This window comes from Amblyomma mixtum, chromosome 1, assembly GCF_055824585.1.
Source record: "Amblyomma mixtum isolate Tamu chromosome 1, ASM5582458v1, whole genome shotgun sequence".
Classification (NCBI taxonomy): Eukaryota; Metazoa; Arthropoda; class Arachnida; order Ixodida; family Ixodidae; genus Amblyomma; species Amblyomma mixtum.
In genome coordinates, this window is record NC_143012.1 from 266,350,926 (window position 1) to 266,377,216 (window position 26,291).

At 45.2% G+C, this 26,291-nt stretch overlaps 1 protein-coding gene across 1 annotated transcript in view; it reads right to left on the bottom strand.

Moving 5' to 3' along the window:
* The window catches only part of LOC149371621 (cell adhesion molecule Dscam1-like), a 398,608-nt gene that overhangs the window by 127,595 nt on the left and 244,722 nt on the right, over nt 1-26,291 (bottom strand). Inside the window, exons 3-5 of the mRNA XM_089565877.1 lie at nt 18,079-18,243; nt 10,360-10,524; nt 187-477 (exon numbers count right to left, since the gene is read on the bottom strand). Coding sequence (XP_089422003.1) covers nt 187-477; nt 10,360-10,524; nt 18,079-18,243 — 621 coding nt within the window. The remainder of the gene's footprint in view (nt 1-186; nt 478-10,359; nt 10,525-18,078; nt 18,244-26,291) is intronic.

Genomic DNA, 26,291 nt, shown 5'->3' on the forward strand with positions numbered 1-26,291 from the left:
TTTTCAAGATGAGCTTCTGCAGAATCATTTTTATTTACATCCTAACTCTAGGAACCTGCAATTGCTTTTTTTTAGCAGCTGGTGTAATTGCTTTATCTTTTTATTAATAAGCTACCCTCGCTCGTGTACAAAATGTACACGAGGAGAGTCCGCCGAAGAACACCCCCGTACCGCAGCTAGACTTACGCCTGACGAGCAGCTCGGTGTCGGTGCGGTCCTCGCCGACGCTGTTGTTAGCGAGGCAGGTGTAGCGGCCCTGGTCGGACTCCCTGACCGCGCGCAGCAATAGGGCCCCCGGCAGGTGCAGCGAGCCCGACCGCACGGGGCTCAGGGTTCCCCGGGGCGAGCGCCGGAACCAGCGGGTGCTGGGCGCCGGATGACCGCGGGCCAAGCACGGCATTTCGGCGTCCTCGCCCAGCGCAGCCTCCACCGACGCCTGACCCTTCAGGATCCGAGGTGCTAGCTTGCCGTTGGGCTCTGCGAAGGCGGACGCACACACATGGGAATCTCTCGCCGGTGGTTTCAAAGCCATCGTATCACCGTTATAATTATAATCTGCAGTGCGTTAAAAACCCTGCACATATACGGTGACGCTTGTGCCCGCCATGCAAAGCAGGACTGCCTTCGAAGCGTTTTTGATGAAGAGAAATCCTTAACATATGAGAGGCTTTAACGGCACACTCTAACCACGAATACGCGTGGAAGAAAAAACGAGGCATCCCGTTTTGTAAAAGGGAGTGCACTAAAGGACAGTTCACTCTCTTTTTATTCCTTTCTGTTTAGAGGGTGCAGGTTAAATCTGTCTGGAAAGGAGCACTTCGCATACGCGAACCGAACCGAAATTTGCAAGTTCTGTCGTAAGCTTCAGAAAGTAACATGGGGATAAATCATCCCATGAAACACTGCTCAGAAAACGAAAACAGCATCCCTATCGTCCCCAGTATAGATGGAGACGGAAGGGGGGGGAGCAAGATCCGGATAGGTGGAGGTGGTGTTTGTGTTCTTATAAACTTGCTGTCACCAGTGTGCCGGACCGGCATTTGGGATCAGCTGGCAACAACGGACTGAGCAGCCTGCTCTTTGTTTATGCATTCAAATGAGTACTTTAAATTCCGATGCAAAGATAAGAGATTACTGCGCAGAACCATGTTTTCAGGTATGTGCACTTTCTCTCAAAAGAGAAAGGCACGAACACTTACTTTTAGCCTTTTACGAGAGACACTTCCCTTGCCTTCACAGCTGTCAGTATGAACTTAAGTTAACAAAAACAACCAAAACTTATGGCCCAAGTGTACACTCGTGTCCTGAGTGATGAGGAGGAGTTGTCAGCCTTCCATTCTTTTTCCTGTGGTGCGAAGGCTCACAACAACCAACTCTTTCTCAATATTTACGCTTTATTGCCTGCAGTAATAAATAAATTAATAAATACATCAATCAGCCAGGAGGATTCGCATTGTTCTCTTCTTCCCATCTCTGTCTTTTTGTTCGCTCTTAGCCATTAGTTCGTGACTACGTTCATTCTGGGGTCAAATGAAGTACGGCAGATTCCTTGTCTGCGTTCCATGAAAAACGGAGAGAGCAAAAATTCAGCTACTTAAACGTCAAATTCGGCGAGTCTTAGTTTTCCCTGCTTTGCTTGCCTTCGTATGGTCTTTGAATTCAGAAAACAAAATCGCGATTCAAGCTTCTTTGCTGAATCATAAATGCGCGGTGGAGAATTGAATGTTTTAATTATTTTTTTTTGTCTTGGACGCGCTCAGACCTTCTGTCATGTCAACCTTCCTATTTTGGTGCAATGGAACTAAAGACTACGTTGAAGAGAAGATAATTTACCGGATGTGGGCGGGAATTACGAAAGCTGACACTGTTCTTATTTAACATTATCAACATACCTTACCTATGCATCAATTTAAACAATTTATTCAACCGTGAAATTCAATGCTTGCTGTCTGCTGTCACCGGGGAACGGTGCCTTGACGTTCTTGCATACGCAGAATTAGAGTTCTCTGAAAAATGACTGCTCCTTTTTCTGCAACTTTTGCTGACGCGCTTAATATGAGCTGGAGCGCTCATGTTTTGGTAGGAGCTCAGTTTAAGAACTGCAGACCAAGTGTTGCTGAAAATCGACTCGCCTAGCCATCTGTCAAAAAGAAAGTACATTGAATGATTGTGCTAAGTGCGTAGTCTACATGAGCGTGTATTTATTTACTCCAGAGCGGAAATCTCAGTGGCTTCAATGTCGACGTGTTACAAGTAGGGGTGTGCGAATATCAAATTTTTCGAATACGAATTGAATACGAATACTTAGTTCCGAATATCGAATCGAATATGAAATAATCAGGGACGACGCATTTAATCACTACGAAACATTTATTTGAGCATCCAAGAACATCACAGTTCACCTATAAATGAGTAAATGAACACAAAAGGTGTGTGTGGCTGCACAAAATGTGTAAAAATCTAGAATATACTTCTAGAGGAGTGGAAATATCACAGAAAATGACTAGTACATAGCATTGATTACAGCTAGCTTGCCATAAGCACAAAAGCACGTCGCTGGGATGAACATTAAAGGTTGTCGTGAAGGAAAACCAGCTGCTCCACATGGTCAGGCCGCAATCGTTCCCTTCGAGCTGAAACGACTTCTCCAGCCACAGAAAATGCCCTCTCATTTGGCATTGAAGTGACAGGTATTGCGAGGTATTTGGTGCACAGCTTTGACTATACCAGCTTCGCAGGCAATGCCACAAGGAAGCTCACTAGCACAGTCAGCTACGGCATGGCCCAACGTTACGCATGGCTCTGGGTGCCGCCATGTTGGTATGTCTATGTTGATAAGACTTGCGGGCCGAAATGAACACCGGTGCTCGCAATAGAATATCGGTCAAATCCGAATATTCGCTCCGGATCGAATAGTCGAAACAGCACGAATACTTGGATTTCGAATCGAATTCGAATACTAAAAATATAATATTCGAATTGTATTCGAAAATTTCGAATATTCGCACACCCCTTGTTGCAAGTCAAATTCATCGCTATCTGCCATAATAGGCATTCGTCACCTGGCCCGGGTGGAGGTTGTGAAAATTAGTGCGAACATTTTAGTTAATATTTGTGCCATTACAATGAGTGATAGTTGACAGCTAGCGGTATTCACATGAACCAGGAGTGCTCTTTTGTTTGGCTTTCGAATGATGCTGTTCATGTGCAGCATGCATTGCTACGAAAGCTCATGCCGTTTATTACCACTGCTGGTATCTTTAATATTGCTTATGGCGACCAGCTTAAAGTTATTTGAGTGATAAATCAAAGCGATGTGGATAGCTTCAGCCTAATCAGTGTATATTCAGCTGTTTATGTGAGCGCTAGTCTCGTTCATGGCAGCGAACAGAAAAAAGGCAGCACTGTAGTGCTGATTGGGGCCTTATCTTGCTGTTCATTAACATTTTTTACATTTCTGAGGCTGTTATGACTTCGAGTGACACCAAGAGGCGCGCGCGCTTACACACACACACACACACACACACGCACACGCACACGCACACGCACACGCACACGCACACACACACGCACACGCACACACACACACACACACACGCACGCACACACACGCACACACGCACACACGCACGCACGCACGCACGCACGCACGCACGCACGCGCGCGCACACGCACACGCACACACGCGCGCACGCGCGCACACACACACACACACGCACACACGCACACACGCGCAAGCGCACGCGCACACGCATGCGCACACGCACGCGCACACGCACACAGACACAGACACACACGCACACGCACACGCGCACACGCACGCACGCACACACGCACACACACACCGCCATTTTGGCGCCATTACTTTACAATGAAATATAGCTTTATAGTAAGGCTTAAGTGACCGCCGAGTGATTTACAGTTTTTGTCTCGTAAGGCTGCATGTTTCTTCAAGTAAAAATTAATTAAGCGACAGCCATACTCTGTTAAGTGTTTAAGAAAAATTTAGAGTGAGGGATTAATTAAGGGAGCACAGCCATAGCACGCTCAGACTTGCCTAATTTTGTTCCTGACTCCAATATCAATTTTCCTTCTAGTCAAGAAAGTAGTTCCAGAAACTGTAAGGCACCTAGCATAAAACAGGCTCAACATGAAAAAGCACTTAGAAGAAATCCTGCGGTCTGAGATAATTTGTTCATTTAATGCTGAGCAGTGTTCCAGCGAATGCGTAATATACCTAAAGAAAGAGACTACGTAATGTTATGCAAGGATGCTTTTCCGGGGTGGGTATGTACTGCTCATTACCTGCATTCGCGCCACTTCGTTGAGCAATATTTATGACGCACCGTAGATTACCCTGACGTAGTACTCTTAACGCTTACGCCCCAGTCGTTACTCACGCAATTTTATTCAACACAGTGAAAATTATTACTCGAGCAGAAAGATGGATCAGGTCCCTAATGATCTGAATATTGGGCACTTTCTGCTAAAGGTAAAAAAGATTAATTCAGTCATGTATAATTAATGGAAGGTAAGCAGTGCTGGATCTTTTATTCCATATACAAAAGCACACACGTCAGAATGCTATGGATGAATTTAACGTGTGAACGCTTAGACGTATAAGTTTTGAAATCACCTCTGATTTCGTGGATCAGATTCGCTTCCCGCCTTTTGTGACGTGGAAACCTTACGTACGCAATGCAAATTGTGTATAGGGACCGCCTGCTCGCATTAGGCACACAACCTCTCTAGAGAATTCATTACAGTGACTTCAAAAGATATCTACTCCTAGTCGCTTAGAAGTTCGCGCTTTTCCACGCATGCAAATGGGGACTCGTGAAGCGCTGATTTGATTGCTGTTTTGTTTTTGGGCGCTTCGTTATAAGCGGACGGCGTGATGAGATAGAGGAAGAATAAACTGGAGACTCTGCTTTATAGTCAAAAGAACCGATGGCAATCTCAAGTCGTCAGGACATTCAGTCTTACTTACATGCGGCATAATTATGCGGCAGTTAGGTAATGCGTGTAGTTTTTTTTTTCCTTTTAGCCGGTCCCTTTTAAATAGAACTAGCTTGCTAACTGGATCGCAGGAGATTGTTCGCATAACAAATCAGCATTCTCGGTGCGGTCGCATACACTGGAGCCGGAGTACTTGGCTCTGCAAAATGTGGCAATAAATACTCCAACAAAAACATTCATAACGTGTCGACAATCACTTGGTATGTTTTTCTTAGTTTGGGCCTCATTACAATGGTAACGCCAACTTTTGGTAAATTTGGAGTTTGGTAACGCCAACTTGGGCATTTCAATAGCTGGTGCTGTGTGGGTGACACCGATTTCTGTCAGGCTATTTTGATTATGTAGTTTTGCGTGCAGTACCTACATCTTTACTCTTTGAAAATGGCATTGAGGAAGGCATGAAATTAGGTTTCAGCACATTACGGCTTTTTTTAAAGGACCCCCAAACACTGGCACATCTCAAATCTTCCTCTCCAGCTTTTGCAAACTTCGACGGGTGAACACAAAGCTTGTCTGCGGCATCAGAGTACCAGAGCCACTCAGCCAAAACTTCGAATGACACTGCCGGTGTACACGAGATCATTCCATCTATACACTGGCGTTACAAATGCTGGCTCATCCAGCGAGGCTTAGCCGCAGGCAACAGTTAGGTTTCATTTTGTTAAGGTGACGGATTTTGTACGGTTGTCTCCAGTACCAGTTAAAAGCATAAACGGGAACACGACACGAGATAGGGGCTCAGATAAAGAAAAGACCATGAGCTGCCAGTTTCTGCTTCCTGGCAATTATGTACAGGCTCTTTATATTTAAGGAAATGCAAATTATGTATCTGCATATTCTAGGCAGCACCTGATCGGAGACATAGTACATTAAGTGGCGGATTTTGGCATGCTGAAAGACCCCTGCGACCCTGGATCAGCGGACCAAAACAATGCACACAACCCGCATGGAGGCTGCCAATAATTGCGCGTTAAGCAATGCTACATAATACAGGACTTTTTAAGTTTATATCTTTTTACGGATTTCTGCTGTGGAAACAGCGTGGGCTGTTATATTAGCCGCTGTTTTTTTTTTTGCTGCGGTTGTGACGAAGGGCATAATTGCTTAATCGTGTGAACTCCTGCAAGGCTATTTGCCTAGTTAATTCTTTTATTTAAACAAAATTTATTTTGGGAGAACGATATTTTTTTTACTGTGGTAGAAATCTATAGCTTTTTAGATCAATGTCCAGTAACGCGCAACGCGTTGCCCAACTGGCCTTCGGGGTGATCTGGAATTGCTTCCAATAAAATTGACAGTGATTACTTAACTACAGTATCAATTAGCGTTCCAACGCCCAGCTTACAAATTTTCGGCAGCATTAGCTTATACGTGGAGAAACAGTTTAACTCTCGGGAAGCCGATTACAGGCGCTTCAGAAGTGGGCTCGAAAAAGAGATTTAACACAAGCTCTGCTCGTTTCAACCACGGCACTAATGGCATCGACTGTGAACATTACGGAGTACACTACAAGTTACACGTTTTGCACGAAGAAACAAATGCTTTCGAAACAACGAAGAGTGCCCGAGATTGGTTTCCCGAGGCTAAAAGCTGCACTTAGCGCGCGTTCAATTACCGAGTTATGAAATGTCTGAAAGGCCACTTAGCCCTTAACAAGGTGTAGGGAAAGGTCGCGGTGCGCCCAAGACAAGACCCGCATCGGATGACGGGCCGTGCGCGGAAACTCGTTTCACAAGACGTCGAGCCAGTGATTGCCCCGGCTTATTGCTGTTCGCAAATTTGTCGCGTGGCTGTAATCGCGTTAGGCCTAGCTGTGGCAACACGGGCTGCAGGTTCGCTCCTGGAAGGCGTACGTCGAGCTCAGCGCCGCGCAAAGAATGAGTTCTAAATTAAACGCTTTTGCCTCCTTGCAGCAAGCTTTATGCGGGCAATCAGTTTTCATTCATTACGCCTTTGCCGCTCCCTGCTTCTATAATACGCATCGCAGTTGAAAACAAAACAAAAAAGAGAAAGCCTACTGAACACAACCCGTGTGAGTGGTCTTTGTCTATGTTCGTTGTTCTTCTTAAAACAGATATGAATTTATTTAGATTTCAGACCACCAGCGCAGCTACAACGCCCGACTAAACCAATAACAGAGCAACGCTGACGCGAAAAAGAAATCGACGCATACTTGACGTGCTCAGCATTTCATGAGTGTCCAGAAAAACACCTGGTGATCATGCGCTAGCGATTTATTGTGCTCTATAAGTAAAGCAGGTTTTACGGCATGCTGTTATATTTTATAAGAAAAAAATGATGAATGTTGAAAGAGGATTACTTTTATAATAAACAAACTATTAATCTAAGAAATATGGCCGACTAAACCGAACTTTTTTTTTTCGTGCTATGAAACTAGAAAATCTTTTGCGTATGTACAGCGTTGCACTTACATATCAACCTTCGAAAAGGCTGCAACGCCCACATGAGATGGCATTTTAACTCTTACGTACTCTCCCCGCCCGGCCGTTAAGATGCGGGCATATATTGCAAAGGCTTGAGCAACAAGCACAGTAGCCCATTGTGGGCACTTATAAAATAACGAAACAGAATAGGAGCAGAAAAGACGTTAATAGCCATATTGCCTTCTAGAGCAACACGAAAACAAGCGCATTTCAGTAACATGCGGGCGGCCGATGCTAGCAACGCTACATCCATTTGTTTAGCATGGGGAAAAAATGCAAAGCCTGCCCGATAAAAGAAAGAAAAAGTATACAACTCCCTAGTGAAAAAGCAAAGCCCCACAAAGGGTTGGTTACGAAGGCGAATGGAAGCCGCAGGGCCATAGCTTTCTTTTTCTTGTTTTCGAACTTATTGCAGAGCAGACTCCCGGCTCCTAAACTCACCGGTTACGACCCATTGAGCCCCGTAATTTAGGACAGCAGCCCTTAATTTCACTGCACGGAGCTCTCCCCAAAACCCTTCTCTGCTCCAGAGTCGAGCAGGGAGAGGCGAATTGCTGCTTCTAGCCGCTTGCTGCTGCAAGCGCTGCACTGCTGCCTCGGCACCGCACGCAAGCGCGGTGCTTGTGTGAGTGGCGCCTTTCATCGTCAAGGCCAGGATAGAGCGTGAACGAAGCTTTTCCTTTTCATTTTTTAACTTCCTTTTCGGACCCGAGGAGTCAGTGATTTCCGAACGAGCGGAAGAGTTTTTCCGCCCCAGTGACTCTGGGTGACAGGCGACGGGAGGGCAGCGCAGAGCCTCACCAGTTTGGCCTGTTCTCAGAAGCGTCAGTGTGAGAAGGCTTTCTCTCTACGCGAAGCCCGAAGAGTCAAGCGTGCGTGGTGTACGTGCTTTTGTCAAGTTCTTGCTTCTGCGTACGCTGCCTCGCGCGTTCCACCTCACCGAGCCTTCGTTCTCTCCGTCACCTGCCAGCGAGACAAGGGAAGGGACAGTTGTGCTTCGCCGCCAGGCAAGGAAATAGATGCGGGCTTTTGCTTCAACGAGGCGAGACCGTTTATCGCGTTCCTACTGGCAGGCTCATCCGTTCTCTTGAGCGTTGAATGACATCCTTTCGGTTTGTGCAGTCTCCGTACGGTCTCGATGACGGGTCTGAACACGGCTTTTCTCCGTCTCACTGAGGTGGGGAACTTGCGCAAGAGTGCGGACACTGCAATCCTCTTCCTCGCTAGCTAACCATGTCCAAAGCACAGTGGAGGAAGCTCACTGAGGATGTTTGTGAGTTGGTGAGTGAGTGGAGTCGAAATAAGGAACGCAGCAGCTTAAAGAGAGCGCCAGAAGCTTCTGCGGCCGAGATACGCTTCATGGCTGTTCGAACACACGCGATGCACTGAGCGTTGTCCCAGCTTCATTCATGACATATATTGTTTTTTGAAAACTTCATTCCTCTGCGGCAGGAGGCACCCACCGTCAACCACCTGCCTCCATTTCCCGCAAGACCTCCACCCAGAAGAAGCCCACGAAGCAGTGAAAGGAAAAAATTATCAGAGAAACTAAGCTATGGCTTAGGTAAAAGATTCGGCGAGAGCCGTTGTTTGTCACAAATCTGACTCGGAGGCGGTAGTAGCTCAGTGCTGACGTAGAATCGCAATTCGTAGTTGGTCAGCACACCCAGCGCTCCTAAGGAACGGAACTTCAGCGGATCAGGGCTACTTCCGGGCAGCCTTCAGGCCCGGACGGTGCCCGGAGGTACATCCATCGGAAGACACTCCGGTGGATGTTAGGAGAAGGTAAGTGACGCCAACTAAGTAAAATACAGGAGGCTTCTACTCGAGTCGTGGCACATTCAGCAAACACGAGAGAATGTTAATCGTTCCCTTGGGACACTCCCCTCATCCTACGTCCATGGGCTGCGGCCATTGACCCGGAGGTGCTCCACGCAGGGGTTAAAAAGCCAAGCTGCGCTCGCCCGTAGTCACACCGTGAAGAAGGAGCCGATCCGGTCCCGAAACGTCGTGTTTTTTCTGTATTTTACTTGGTTGGCGTCACTTACCTTCTCCTAACATTAAATTTCCCAACTAGACAGACTTCTGTCGAATGTTTTCTTTTGACTCCGGTGGATGTACTTACCTACCAAACTATACTTAATACGATTAAACGAAGGTACCGGGCCAGCTCCGTGTACAGGCTCTCGCCATAAAATGGACGGTGAAAACCGATATGGATGTTATTGAGGACGGGCAACACGCCTCTCAGTAAATAAGGAGCCTAACAGTAATAGCTAAAAAGTTAACTATTGAATATTCGTCAACCAACCTGCCAGTTAGCATGTCTTAGCTGTATTCTGGTGAACTTGTGGTGGCACAGAGATGCAGATGCGATGCAGTTCAGGCAGTTGAAAGCCATAGGATCAGCTTAGCCGATTCATAGGCCTGAAAATCTTGCCACTGAGAAGGAAACTCTGTCTTTTCTCTTGTACGTCCATTCACTGAGTTGATGTAAGTGTGATACCATACTTCTAGAATCTCTTACGTTTTACACGAAGATAAAAAACTCATGACTATGCATTGCTTTAAAGATAACAAGGGTGATCTAAATTGTCTGCTGCTCAGAGAAGCAAGCTGCTTTCGCCAATATGTCAAATACTATAAATGCTTCCAATTGTGTTAGATGTCTTAGGTTAGCCCCGTGAATTTACCGCCCCAGTGTTAAACCGACTGCTCGGGAAGTCGCTTTGATGAATCCAGAAACAGCATGTCTGCTGCCCCAATTAAAGAAGGAGATTAAAATTGCAGTGCCGACAGATTTTCTATTTGGCATCAGCTTTAAGGCAATGATATAGACGTGCAGTGAGAGGAAGAGATAGAATGGACCTTAGAAAGATAAAGGCAACAAGCTTACCGGTGACGAAGAGGCTGCCAGCGCTGACGCTAGGCCGGATGTCCCCCGTCAGCCGGTGTCGGACGTGACAGCGGTAACGATGTCGGGCGTCTGACACGTCGGTGGCCCCGAACACGCACAGGTCGCCATCTGAGGTAACCCGGTACTTGGGGCCAAGATCTGTCGCTGAAAAAGAGAAAATATAGCGATGATTAGGTCGGATGTTTTTCGAGTCTCCTGAGCCCACGTGAAAAACTGTGCATTCCAAACGGAAAATTTGAGGTTATCCTGTTGTTCTACCTTCCGTTTAAATTTACGCTGTTGAAAATATTTGCCACGCAAACTTATGCATCAAAATTTTTCTTTCTCCACTTGGTCTATTGTCAGTGAACCTGAGAAGAACTACTATCTGCTTCATACACATGAATTGTTTATGTCACTGTTGTCAAACAACAGTCTAATAAATATTATTTATCAAGGCTCAAGATTTTCATGATATTTCATCCTGATGCTAAAATAGACGCTCCTCCCGCCAATAAAAAAAAATTCGAACAAGGTGAACAGTGCAAATGCGGTTCATGGTGTTAGGAAATGTGACCAGCTCGTAAAATTGCAAACCAAGTTTATAATTTTCACTGCAACCGACCACATTCTAGCAGCTCGAAGGACTCTGTAGCGCCGCCCTGAGGGCGACCATCGAAGGGTTGGTCTTATGGACAACATGGAAGTTAGCTTAATTTTTCCTTCACCACCGGTTTCCTTTACTGGGTTGATTCAGCAATTGAACTAGAACTTTTTACCTTGCGTCGAGTATACAGCATTTCAGATCGCGCCGAATTTAACAAATTGGTGACTAGTAGGCGCTTAAAGGATAAGTTATTCAAGCATCCTCTATTTATGGCGGTAACATATTGGTGATCGTCTGCAGGGAAATGAAGACACACATTGAGGTGTTGCGGAAAAAACTGGACAGCACTTGAGACTGCTGCCGTCTTCTAATGGCTTAAGTTTTGCTACGTAATTTTAACTACGAAGTGTAGTAGAATAACTGTGTTTAGGGCGGTGATCTCTAACTTTGTCCTTCATCTGAGGCTCCATCGGAGAATCCGGGATAACGGTTTTCTTATGCGGTAAGCCCTACAAAGCCCTCCTGCATTGTCTCATTATAGCTACAGAATAGCTCGACTCTGACTGCCTTATAATAAGGTACCGTTCTTCTGAAGTATGAACTAAGCCTGATATAGCAGGCCGTCTGAAAACTAAATGGCACAAAAATCGACGGAATTTTAATGGTCGCTTATATGAGGCAATATTAAAACGGAAAAGCAAAGGCGCAGCCTTTCGCTAGCCTTCACTAAAATTGTGGGCAGTGTTTTTCCAGTCATAGCCAGTCTATATCAATCGATTTAAGCCCGACACGCTAGCAAACTCAGTAGAGTAAAACCCCGCTGATTCAAATTTCACAGGACAAGGAAAAATGCCCCTACTAATAGAAGGTCGAATTATTGGGGGTGAAATATCCACGAAAAAGTGTCGGACGTCCAAATACCGTTGTTTCTTGAAAAAGACATACAACCGTTGATTAGGTGCATACAACCGAGAAATTTAGGTGACAACGGCTACATTTCTCCGTTCCAGCTAACGGTGCAGTGTTCGCACGCTGTCCCACAAGCGAACACCTGTCCTCTTCAAAAACAAGGGCATCTAGCAGCTTTCCATGCACACGCATACACATACACCCACTCTAATACAGCCGCATTAAAAAGGCCATTTTGTGTACATGCACCCAGCGTAATGTAAAACGATTACAGGCTATCGGATAATACGAAGAAAGCTGACAGTACGGTCGGAGATGCACACGATACTAAAAGAAAGAAGAAAATTCCGGACCACAGAACAAAACTGACAAGCGTCCCGTCTTACCTTCTCTTATTGCGAGAAACCTGCCGCGGTGGCTCAGAGGTTACGATGCTCGCCTGCTGACCCCAAAGACGCGGGTTCGATCCCGACCGCGGCGGCCGAATTTCGATGAAGGCGAAATTCTAGAGGCCCGTGTCCTGTGCGATGTCTTTGCACGTTAAAGAACCCCAGGTGGTCGAAATTTCCGGAGCCCTTCACTACGGCGTCCCTCATAGCCTTAGTTGATTCGGGACATTAAACCCCATTAAACCAAAAACCTTATTGCGAGAAGTACGGCGCCTTTACTTTTCGATTCGATAGCAGCGCCACTCGGGCTATGGTGGCCACATCTCTGAGTTACTCACTCACCATCATCATCAACCTATCTCCAGCGGCCTTTGAACATGCCAGCTCTTGTCCTAATTGACCGAAACATGGTGAAATTTCTTTCGCACTCACGAGAGTTTCACGCCGTAGAATGGTTGACAGGCCCGGACGGGGTATTCGAATTTCGTATATTGTTTTACGAATGGACGGGGGTCAAATTAAGGAGGTTTTACAATAAACATATCACACAACTTCGTTTCTCACGCGAATTTTCTAGACAAAAGGCTGTCATTTCTTTGGGAGCTTGTGGATCCTCCAACGGGTGAATTGTTCGCTAGCAGTTGTTTCTAGGTCAAGAACATAAAAACCGTTTTCATGCTCACCAAACTGTCGTCTTATTTCATACGAGTGCTGCCACGCATACCGAAATCATGTACAGTTGGTGCTTTACCGAAGTGAGTGTCGGTAATAAAGTGCATTATTGAATTAAATCCAAAGAGCACCAACGTGAGAATGTGGTATGTTATTTGGCCTGCAGATTTTCGTGTATACATTAAATAGTATGTTGGAAATTACTTTGTAGGTCCACGGACGCCATATAATTGTATTTACAAAAACTTGAGCACAAGTTAAATGCAGCACGCTGTTATGAAAGGGTTACAAAAAATTTGCTCATCTTATAGACAAACGCGGATGTAATTTCACTGCGCCTACTTTCTTGCTAATGATAACTGTTCAATTTAATCAGGTTTAGCTATCGCCTGTCAAGGAGACAAGGTATCTTTAAAATCACTTTTTACAAGCATTCTCTAGGCAGAAATTCTGCGAACTTGATTTGGCTCCCAAAAGAATCCGATTTCGCAACGTTTCCGGCAAGTCATGCTCTAATTCCCGGGTTTTAAGTCAGTCATGTGATTTAGTTTTCCGCCAGTTCCCTATCCTGCACTTAGAAGAGCCTGGCTGTTGAAAGTTGCTGCTCTCAGCGCCTTCTTGCTAATTTGTGTTTATGAGTATAAATATATGCATATATTATTGCTAAATTGGACGTATTCGATGATTACCTGCTTTTGCTCTCGGATCATAATGTGGCTTTTTTCGGTGGCTCGGAATTTGAAAAAAAAATTTTTCCCGACGTAAACAAAAAGGAAACGGAGTCGCAGATGCACGGAAGCTACAGTCGCTCCGCTTGTACATTGTCTTCGGTTCACGGAACGATTTTGCAGGTACAAATGAAGCGTACAAAACGTCGCTTCGCTTAAAGCAGTACTGGCTCCAACTCGCTAATGTTCAAAGCAGAAGGAGGATTCCTGATAGCTGATGACAATGAGAACGCGCCAGTCGCTCGCGCTTTGTTCGAATTGAGAAAGCTCCCATGTAAATTCTGAGGACGCCAACGCGGCAGGAGAACTCCTCTTGGGGAGCACTGTCGATATGAAAATAAGGCATGAAGGGAAAGTGGAATATCAGGCTTCACGGTGACAAAGTTCCAAATCATTTCATTTTCTGCTTTTCTTTTTCACTCCGTACTGAATCGAAGGAAATGGGTGAAAGATACTTTGTGAAGTGCTCTGTTCGCCTTAACATGCCCGATTATTTTTACGTTTGTTCAGTTATTTATCTTGTGATAAAATCGCTAGAGTTTGTAGGAATTGAATTCATTTCCGTAATGCTTGTTTAGACTGTTCATGTGGATGTGGCAGTAATAAACTTACTCAGAAAAATGGAGCATCCAATCAGTAGCAAATTTCTCAGCTGTTCTCATGGAGGAAATGACAAATGTGGGAAATCAAGATACGCGCCTTTATTTGGCCTGAAATTCGAACTAACAAAAGTTGGGCTGTGTCCCGCAAAGCAAACTCTATACAAAATTGGCAGTGGCTTAGGTCAGCTAGGCCAGGATATACCTAGCGAAAGTAGTTTCGTCTACTGACGTTTCGGTAGCGACACGCCGTCGTTCACCAGCTTGGCGGCGTCTCTCCGCGAGACGTTCCTCTCGTTGTTCGGGCGTCTCGGCCGCCCACTTAGCCTTTCTCGCGTCGTTTTCACGCTCTCGGCCAGCCATGTGCCATGTGACGACTTCTGGTTCGGAAGACTCAATTTCAGACAGCGTGTACTGCTGCCGTGACGAGCACGGCCGCTCTCCTTCTTCCATGGTTCGCGTCTGAGGAGCGAGCGCATCGCTGCAGGCCTATATCCAAGCTGCGCGGCGGAACTCTGCGCATGGGCAGTGTGGCGCAGCGGCTGCGAAGCCATGGTTGCCATGATACTGATTTATGGTTTATGGAGGTGTAACGCACCAAAGCGACTCAGGCTATGAAGGACGTCTTAGTGGAGGGCTGAGGATTATTTGGACCACCTGGGGTCTTTAACATGCACTGACATCACACAGTACACGCGCCTCTAGAATTACGCCTACATCGAAATTCGACCGCTGTGGTTAGGATTGAACCCACGTCTTTCGAGTCAGCAGACTAGTGCCACACCCATTGAGCCACTGCGCCGGCTTTGTTGCCATGGTACTGGTGGCCATGGTAACGGCGCATGCGCAGTAGTGCTCTTTGCACTGGCACCGCGAAATGTGTTTCTGCTAGCCTAGAGTAGTTTTTGCTACAAAAACATATTCACATCAACTACGCATGCACTGTACGTATGATAATGGCGTTATGTGCACTATGGTGTTTGGTATTGGGTAGTTTCATCAAATCTTTGCGCACAAAAACAAACCACACACTGGATGTCAGCTTAGGATTTCTGTACAAAATAAATGTTCAGTTCATTTGTCTTCCTGTGTGTGAAACTAGAACGCATCTTAAGCAACTGGTGCACGCGCTTTAAACCATAGACTTTACATGAGCATTGTTATATGCGCATTGCTGGACAATTAGAAAGTTTTATTCTAAATCATCATCTCAAAACATTGCTCGCACCTAAGAAAAACAAGATACGCGCCTTTATTTGGCACGGCAGTCGAACGAACTCTTGTAGACACTTGTAGGCTCTTTTTTCTTAAGTTTATTTCCTGTCGCATGGAAGGCATCTTAATTATACAGACTTCGCAAGGAAAGACTTTCTTGATCAATTGCTGCTACCTTTTATGCATTCGCTTTGTCTTCATTTTTCTCATGCTAACCTTTCACCACGAGAAAAACCAAGCATTTCGCGGTCTAATGACTCAGGGTGCATTGCATAAAAACAAGATATAATATCAGCTTGTGACTCCTCCCAGACGCGTGGAATGATTACTTAATGCTGCATTTAATGCGAAGCCTTCCGCCGAAAAAAAAGGGTAAATAAAGAAGCGTTGGTTAAACCTAATTCAACGAGAGGCCGAGATGAAAAAAAAAAAAAAGAGAGGGGAGGCCTTCCTTCCTACGCTTGTTTCTCTTAACGTTAAGTAGTTTAGTTTCTGTCAGGTCTCAAAAGGAAGAGCAGAAGTAAAAAGAACGCGGCTGATGAAGATAATTACAGCGTAAACTTACGCCATCGCCGAAAGGAACACGAAGACAAAGTTGGCCAGTGCGCCTAACGATATGATGATGACAGCCGTCGCAGGTGCATTGTTAGTCACATTGAGTCCCTTATGATTATGGGGGACCGGACGTCATTTGTCCACCGAGGCAAGGGGAGATTAGCTGGTAGCCATGCCGTTCACGAATGCACGGCGCGCTCCCGTGACGTTGCCGCAATCAACTGAGTAGCGCTGCCCAACTTTCTCCACGGAGGCGGGACGGTTTCCTCCGCTTGGGTCATTTCGTACGTCGGGTGCTTCAATTAGCCTTCTTTTTAATGAAGGCGCATTCCTTCGTTGCAGATAGAAGGAAAAGAACAGGAAGCTGTGATGAAGCACAATGTCTCTCGTTTAGAAAGAATCTATAAAGGAAAAGTGCTTATGCAGTCCCCAGTTCCCCCTTTTTGTCTTAAGAACATTCTCGCAGATAGCGAGTATTACAAAAACTTAATTGCAGCTTGGCAGTACTTTCACGTGTTTCTTGACCAGCGTAGCGAGTTTCAATTTCTGTCTTCTGGTTGGTTTTAGTTTACTGGAGCACTGGTTAAGGGACAAAGTGGACACTCGCTTCTTTTGCTTACTTGTAAATATGCCGGTTTTCCTGTTAACACAGGCAGCTATGGTGTCGCGAAAAGAATGTCAGCATTTGCAAGTGGGGCCTGAATTATTGAAGATTAAAGGGAATAAGTGGATGAAAGGCACTGATAGAGAATATAACGGAAGCTTGCAGGTTCTCTGATAACAACTTGTTAAAATTTCTGCAAGGTGCCTCTCTTCCGCATGGATGCGTGAAAAAAAAAAAAAGGAGTTTATGACGATTTATCAACAGACTCCTGCATAAGATGGATTTGAATGCCATTCACAGGTATAAAATGGTCGGGAACTTACCACATTTAAAAAGCCGACAGCCCAGCTCTTTCTTTCTGTTGGTTGATTTCACATGTTTTTCGTATTCTAACTCAATGACACCTGAGAAAAGTACCTTCCCTGTGCCTGAAATGCCGTTCTCGCTTAGCGCAAGCCTCTTCACTGAGTAGTATTGTGAATTCTAAGCAATTCTGGACAGAAGCTTGAACGGGAAACCGTTTACGAACGTTGGGGGATTAACCTAAACATTTGACCAACACAGTTCCCACTTCGAGTTATTGATCAATTCGGTCTCGCCCTACCATAAGCTTGCCGCCCCGGTTAGCGCAATTGGTAGAGCGACTGCTCTGGTGAAGCTGTGGTCCCGGATTCGAACCCCGGACCAGGAAGAGTTTTTCTTTCACTACGAAGTTTCTGAGAAAGGTGTAGTATAGCTTTCCTTTGTAGCCGTAAGGCTGCGCTTGGGTGGATGCCAATGAGTAATTACTCCCTTATTGCAGTTTTTTCATGTAGTGGAAGTTTACAATATAACAATAAATATACCTGCAGACCACCCGACGGCAGTCTTACATTTTTTTTTCTAATAACGGTTTTGCTATCGTCCAAAACGTTTCCCATTTGTTTTCTGTGGCAGTCTTAACTGTTCCACGCGATCGATGGAAACAAAGGAAAGGTTTTTTCTACATATGAGACGAATGTACCAATATTTCCTTCAATATTTCCATAAGAGTGCCTTACAATGTTCTCACTTTCAAAACCTTTCTCCGAGAAAGTCTGACATGCAACCGTAAGAACACGGTCTTAACTGTTCCACGCGATCGATGGAAACAAAGGAAAGGTTTTTTCTACATATGGGACGAATGTACCAATATTCCCTGCAATATTTCCATAAGAGTGCCTTACAATGTTCTAACTTTCAAAACCTTTCTCCGAGAAAGTCTGACATGCAACCGTAAGAACACGGTCTTAACTGTTCCACGCGATCGATGGAATCAAAGGAAAGGTTTTTTCTACATATGAGACGAATGTACCAATATTTCCTTCAATATTTCCATAAGAGTGCCTTACAATGTTCTAAGTTTCAAAACCTTTCTCCGAGAAAGTTGCACATGCAACCGTAAGATCACGGTGTCGCTCACGTGACTGAGTCTCGTGGCGGCCGATGACGAGGCCGTCCTCTGTGGTCCACGATGAGACGCTGAGGTACTGCCGCAGTGTGCTGGGGACGTGGCAGCGGAAGAGCGCCGTGTTGCCTCTCGGAACGTAGTCGTCGTGCACGTGCGCCTCGAACTCCTCCAGGATCACTGCGGGGTAGAAAGGGGTAGACGTGAGCAGACTGCCGGAATTCAGCAGTTATTCGCCGAACAGCTTCACAGACATAAAAGTTCCGAAGAAGGTCGGGGGGCAGTAAGTGATGCGATGTGGTATCACACCGGACTAATCTCCACCCCACTCATTTCCGTAAACATGCAATGAAATCAGGAAGCAGAAGTGTTTTTGACTAATCTCCACCAGCTCATTTCCGTAAACTTGCAATGAAATCAGGATGCAGACGTGTTTTTGCACTTCGCCTCCGCGTATATACAACCGCGCGGAGAAAATACAGCTCGCTGACCCCTCCTCAGCAGTTGAATGCCGCAGACACTCAGTCATCACGATAATAGAAACGTCACTTTTGACACAAGCACCTACCTAACTCCACATTTCTTTGCATGCATGTGAGTTATAAATGAAAACTATAATGCAGTAGCCATGTGTGTAACCCGCTGCCCTTTCACACATGCTCTTGCGCATTTTCGCGGTTTGGGAGATTCCTTTTTTTCGGAGAAGCCTCCTATAGCTTCTCATTTGGTTTACAGAATATTTGTTACAGCACAGTTGCGGTAACTTTAATTTCTCTTTCATTATTTTATTGAACGAACGATGTTACGGACGCTACGCTGGGACTAGGAGCCACTAGTGCTAATTCGAGCTCATTGTGCCCAGATTGTGCCCAGATAACAGGAGTACATTCGTTACTTTCGGCGATGTTAGCAGAACATAAACGTCGCGCCGTAGCACAAATGTCTCTCCTTTGTTTTCAGGGCTTCCCTTAGCGCGCAGACCCATACATATTTCATTATTTCCCGAAGTGCCACATGTCGCGATTTCTGGTAACTCTCTCAATGTGTCGCACATTGCTTTTGAAATGGAGCACTGTTACTGTATTTGCGCGTTTAGTAAACTATTGCATCTTTCATTCGAAACAGAACTCGTAATTTTGACGGACGTTCTTGCACAGAAGTCCACTGACACTGCGAATCATTCAGTTAGCTTCAGGAAGAAGTAAAACTGATCCTTAAGCGTCGTGAATTTCTACGAGCGATTGATCCTTGAAGACTTATTACAAAAATTGGATTAATAGAGCACACTTATCCAGATACGTTTTGAAATATTAGGGCCGTTAAAGCAAACGCTAAGACAAAGAACATTATCGCGAAACATAGAGAGTCGAAACGATGAACTGCAGGCTTAAGAGATAAATTACATGTAACCGGCTCCAGTATAGCTAAAGCTTCGCAAGGTAACAAAATGCTTGCAGGCCTCGTTAACCCTTTTTTTGGTTCCAGTGGATGGTGATAGATTCTCGGTATCGAAAGGAACACAGTTTTCTTTGGTTATACACTTTCGACATAAAATCAAATATACCCTCCGTAGTATAATATGCACATACATTTATTCTTCTACCTGTAGCACATTGACGATGTGTTTTCCAAAACAAAGCAATAGGTTTCATCTCCATGCTGCCCGAACTGAAGTAAGCCCCAATCTAAAGTCACGCAAAGAGATAAGCCAAGAGATAATGTCGATCTATACGTTTCTCCGTAGGTTCAATATTCAACATGAAGATGCAGCGGTTTGGATTGAGGGCGGCTGCCAACAGCTCCACCACAACGGCGGTCGAGCAGGCTCACTCGACTGCGCCATGCCGAGCACATCGGAAACCGATTGGACAACGTCTGCAGCGACGTGTTCTGTACTTGTCCTCCCCGGAGCGCTTATTGACTTTGCGATCCACGGTTGGCCTAAATCTAGATTTGCTCCCCCCCCCCCCCCCCCTTGGGGGGAGCGGCCTGATGAGCTATCTGCCGAAGACGCTCAATGCTGGCACGGGTCGCTGGCACACGACTTCTTTTGTTGGTACTAGCGATAAGACCTCGAGTTTACTTCACCGCAAGCTGTACTTTGCGGTTACTGTCGGCGACTTTACTTTGTAACGTGTCTTACTCTTTGCTTCTCGTGGGCACTGCGGCACGTGATTATCGAACGCTGATCGCTTCCGATGCTTTAAGCGAAAAATGGAAGCGAAGAAAGAGCAGCCCTGCCATCTCGAGCGCAGCTCGGATCACGCATCGGGCACTTGTTCGAGCTCCACGCGACGAAGTGGTTCTTTGGGTGACACGGTTATCTTCTGGTTCGGTCGTAGCTCGCTAAAATCGTCGTGGGCACGCCATGGGCTCTGACCGGCCTTGTCTATTCGTGGGTCGGTCTGGAAGCCACGTGCCAGGCGAGGTCACTGGAACTCGCCAGAATTTTAAGTCAATAAAGTACCGTGTTTGCAATGCTTGTTCCAGTATTTCTTGCGGCTATGGCCCTACGGCAGGGATATTTACGAATTGTCCGCAAAACAGGTCGGGAGTCTCGGATTTACAGTCTGGTATCGTGACAACCCTGTAGGTCCTATATCTTGTGAGCTTTACTGGAGAAAGCGTCCTATGGCGTGTTAGACCCGCGATGTGCTCTGTAGTGCAGCCAAAATGCAGTCTAAGGTCAAATACACGGGTTTCGCAAAACCAAGAGATGAGGCTGTACTATCATAAGCACCATTTAAGCAGAGAACACTGCAAGTCATTGCAGACATTCTTTATGAATGTTGATGGTTTTAGCATGGTTAGCAACAATACTTGCATGCACATCGAAGAGTGCAATGGGTTTATGATATCTATTCGTTGCAAATGCAGGAAGCTGCTGTTGAAGAAAAGGTTATGCTTCTACTTAGCTTAGCAAGTGAAATTCGCCAGCGCGAGGACCTGCTTCTCATTAGACAGACTCACAACAGAACGCCTATGCAGTTCGGCATTTCCTTTCCTCAGGGAAGCTCACGTAAGAGACGTTTTTTCCACTGAGAAGAAAAGGAAGTCAATATAGTATGAAGGCTTTAGAACAATCTGCGGATTTAAGGAATTGCATCTGTAACCATTGCGAACGCATGCTTCACGTTCCCGTACCGGCAGTTGAGCTCAGTAATTACGAGTAATCCTGCTTGAATTGGTTAGCAAATAAAAGAAAGTTTAATCATTTTTTTCTTCCTGAATAAAAGTTTGTCGAGTCAGCTTGATTAGCGTAACTTTGGAATTACCTAAGATGCATCGAGCTGGCCTCACCCAAAAACAAAAGACGAATAAAATTTTCCCCTCATGTAATGCGTCTTTTATCACTGAACTGTGTTCAAGTATGAAAGTAAACGAAGTGGCCAGTGCAATGGAATTTTGGATAACCTCAGTTCTAAAACTATTTTTGAGAGTCCTGCGGCTGCAGTATGCGGCCACAGGACTGCCTTAGTTTCTGCCTTAGTTTCTATCATAGTAGAAACAAGAGCGGCGCATTTGATAATGGACGTTGCGTTCAATAGAACAAGTGGGGCGTCGGTAAACGTTTAACTGACCTTATCTTTGTTATTGATTCGAAAAAGTACTTCGAACTCAAATATTGCATTCTGTAATATTTGTTCTTCAGAACATCGTTTATCTTTGAGAGATCCGGTGAACTAGCACAGCCACAACAGCGTAAAGAATGCCTTTCCTCCGTTCGTTATTTTGTGGAAAGCGTTCCTTTCGTCACGAACGGTTCAAATCATTAGGCAGTTTTAGTTACACGTACGTAAATGGTCTGCACGTACGTGGAGATCTTGCGGGTGATGAATGAGCATGCGCAGAACGCAAGTGGTTTGCGTAAGTCTCAGGGACGTACAGAGGGCAACACGCTTGCCTAGAACACGTTCTGGGCGTGTTTCAGGCTTAACTCGGAATATCTCGCGAAAATATTTGGTTATAAATGATATGGTTGTGAACAGGTGCAGTTGAACTCATAGGATTTCACCGTAATTTTTTGCCTTCCTGATCGCAGCGGCTTTGAGAGCTGTGGGACACACAGTTCGGTTGTTCTAGACATGTGTTTTGCCCTCTGTACGTGAGATCCTTAAGCTTTTGTGCGTACTTTGCGTTCGTAGAAAGGTCCGCGGGAAAAGTATCGCGAGATCACTATAAATAGAGCGAGTGCAAAATTCAAGACGGCAACAAAACCTTTGATATGAGTGGGCAGCTCGGCGCCTTTGTTTTTTGGAAAGCGATGCTTTGGATTTGTTGCGCGATGTAAGAGAGTGCAATCCTTTTCGACGACAGCATGCGACATGCAGTTGGGTAAACTGGAAATCGCCGTGCGCCTGTCGGAGGCGATAAAAAAAAGTAAGCTCAGCCCCAGCACTGTGCGCGACAGCATGGAAGAGCTGCTTGTGCTGTCCAGAGAGAATTTCAGAAGCTGTCACTTTGCCGTTGTCATCAGCAGGTGATCGATTTCGTCTCAAGACAGCGCTGACGGCAGATAAGGATCAGAAAGGGCACTTCGAAGGATTGCGATGTTCAGTCGGCACAAGCGAGAACTACACGTTTTGCGCGCAAACACAGCTCGACTGGTTTGGCTTCAAGACTCGTCTTGGATGTTATTGGTTACAACAGGGTCGATACCTGGCGATAAGTGGGGCGGAAAAGCATATGCAAACAATCACAGGTTAGTCCACATACGTCCACATAGCCGCTTGCAGCGCACGTGCAACTAAAAGCTTTACAGGCGATATGCGCGTACCACAAGCGCATTTCTCACGCTTGCATGCGTGAAGTCTATACGTACGTGTAACTAAAACTGTCTAGTGCTACAAGATATATGTCTTGTGATGCTAACATCAACAGACAACTGGCATTACGTATGCAATCGCTATTTTTTTTTTCTCGCGATAAGTAGAGGTTGAAGAACAGTCAAAGCCAAGGTTAACTATCTCTCATACATATTCAGAAAGCATCATTTGAGTTGAAATAATTATAGTACAATAAATGCACTTAAGACGTGAGAAATTTCGCTCTGTCATGTTATGTTATATCGGGTAGACAATATTTTTAGTTTATTGTCCTAATGGTACGCGTCATAGAGCTAGGCCTAAGCTACAAAAACAGTTTCTTTTCTTCTGATCGTCTTATGTTTTACGTTATTTGCTCTTTAAATGACTTCGCGTCAAATGATCACAACGATTTTCTTACTTTAACTCGCGCATTGTTTCCACTGAATCAGAATAACAAAATTCCAAGGCAGTCATCATTATGGGTACCTCGATGCAAAGTTGCATTGTTACTTTGTCGCTCTTTATTCACTGACTGGAAATTCAGTATGAATAGTTCATAAAGGTTTCATGAGTATGCAAAGCAACAAACTAGCCTGGCATTGCTGTAACTAAATAAAACAGTTATTTGTATTTCTGCTTGTTGTTCCAGGGGATCTGGGAACCAAACCTGCACTGCCGACTTCAACCGAGAGGGGAGAGCTAGTTGGCGTTCTTGTTTACCAGGCTAATTTTAGTGACTGTGATAAAAGAACTCGGTCTTCACGCATCCACCAGTGTGCCGGGGTGAGGATGGCAAGCATAGTAGCCTATATTATTGAAAGATTATTTTTCATTAATGTCATAATTAACATCTTGCAAGCAGTTCTGGCATTTTGAAAGCGTCGCCTTCATGCTACGTAGTTAGTGCTTACAAAATCAAACGCTTTAGTCTCACTGTGCTTCAGTCACTACAGAGTCTTGCGCTATACCCCATCTATCGATGGGGTGCAACGACGGCAGTAATGGCAACAACACAAGTGAAAATGATGATTAACAGTGATTGTATCTGGTGGCAATTCAGGTGCGTTGTTGGTGATTGGGAAAATGGAAGCCGCTAGTGTGAAATTATGAACTATATTACATTACACTTTCATGTAACATTTTCATAAACGAACACCAGCAGATCATTGGTCATTCCATACACTATCGCCACCGCACAAACCAAGAGTATTTAACACTGATTGTATCTGGTGGCAATTGAGGTGCGTTGTTGATGATTGGGAAAATGGAAGCCGCTGGTGTGAAATTATGGACCATATTACATTACTTTTTCATGATGTTAATAAACAAGCACCAGCAGATCACTGGTAACTCAGTACACTATCGCCACCGCACATACCAAGAGTATTGGAATTGTGCTAATTCTTCAGCATAACAATTACACACACTGCGGACATATTCTTGTGCCGGCTTATCACGTTTGTGAAGTGAATTGAGGCTTCAAATCGTTGATCAAAGATGCACGTATTCTTTCACGAGATGTCAACAGTCAATAGCCCGTTCCCTCATATATGAGATCATTTGTACACTTGGCACAAGGTAGAATTGCGTTTCTTTGCCCTGTATTAAAAATGCTCGCCTGTCTTCTGAAGGGGTGCATCAATTCACCGTAACCTCCCTATTGTTTCGCAACCATCGTAAAGCTGGTCGCAATAAGAATTTTCTTGAGAGCATTCTTTTTGCAGTCATCAGAAATACCCTCTCCACTCTCTCCTTCCCGCCCTCTTCTTTTCTCATTTGAAAGAAGCCACTATTTGCCCTCCCCGACCTTTTCGCCATTGTCCTCTCCGCATGCCCTGACAGACTCTCGGACGGAATTCTAATAATGGATTCCGCAAACTCGCATATCTGCTGATACAAGCATCCAACTCGCGTGTCCGCGAACCACCTTCTTTTTATATTTTAGGCTTCCCTTTCACTCCCGCCGATTCTGCTCATGTTCGCTCTGATGCCTGAAACCGCAATTTCTGTTCCAGCTTTATCTTCGCGAAACGATGAAAAAACGGGACCGAAAACTAAACTGCATTGGATAATAAATTTAGCTCCGTAATTAAAGCATTCTGAAAATTCCAAAGAAATTAGGAGCGGTGGATTCAATCGACCGGAGAGATTCTCCGTGGAAAAGCACTTGAAATTTTCATTAGGCTCACAAAGTGTGTCCCTGTCTTGAGGCGTTTGCGCAAGACCTCCTCCATGAACTGGGTTAATTAAAAGCCTCCGATTCCCGCCGCTGTCTTGAAAATCAAAGATTCTTTTATACATAGTTAAATTTGTAGCTTTTTTGGTAAACTAAGAATATTAATGCCTACATTGGAACTTCAAAGTCTATACTTTCCACGCAATGATTACCCCTAGCTGGAGAAAGAGAATATCAAGTAGCGCTTGAAATTAAGGTTAATGCGGGGAATAAGGTTTTTATAGAAGGATAATGCAATTTAAGCTCCGGTTTCTCCTCGGTAGCCCCATTTATTGGGGCTTTCGAAGAAACAAATCGCATTTAGTGATATTTTTTATAAGAGGCTCTGATTTTTCGGAACCTGTAATATCGCTACTGCTTGCTGGTATCACCCATGACGTCACAGGCGACCACAGCTAGTGATAAAGGCAAGAAAAAAAGGATTATAACGCGATAGCGGTAAATGCCCGGCTGCCAGGAAATTCGACGTCGGCGTTGCCGGCATTGTGAGCGAAAAATGACGAGCCTGGCTCTGACAGGTGGTACCTAGAGAAGCAACCTAGTAGGCAGGTGGTCAACCTAGGTCACGTGACCTTGTGACGTCATCACAACCTGCCCACCGGATAGTGAGCAAACTGCCCACCGGATAGTGAGCAAACTGCCCACCGTAGCAGTTGGCAGTTAAATTAAGTATTGGTCGCTCGGGAAGAGCAACCTGGGCAGCACAAGGCCCACCGCTGGGAGCACCTGCCACCGCGGCGCCATTTCGCCTGGAGGGGTATGAAAACACTCAGGGTTCTATGTATATAGAAAATAACCTTCTGCATGTATGGCAATTAAACCATTACGCTGTGGCGTTATACCCTTAGGTCGGAGCTTAGGAGCCGTCTCTATTTTCGTTAAATGAATACTTAGGAACTATGGCCTCTGGTCGGCGAGTTTTGGTCGTGTTATGGTTGCATTTCGATTGCGTATCGCGAGTGAACTGAGGAGTCATCGGCCAATAGTACCTAATTTGAGGACAGATTGAAAACATCACTTAACATTGTTGAATTCTTTAGTGTAGGAAGCTCTCTCTGGAATATCTGCCTGGCTTCTTTAACCGGCGAAATTGTCTTGCTGGTGGTGTCTTTCTCTAGTCGTCAGTAATCATCATTTTGTCGAGGTAGAAAAGTCCAGCAAGTTTTAGCCTCCCCGTCGAAACA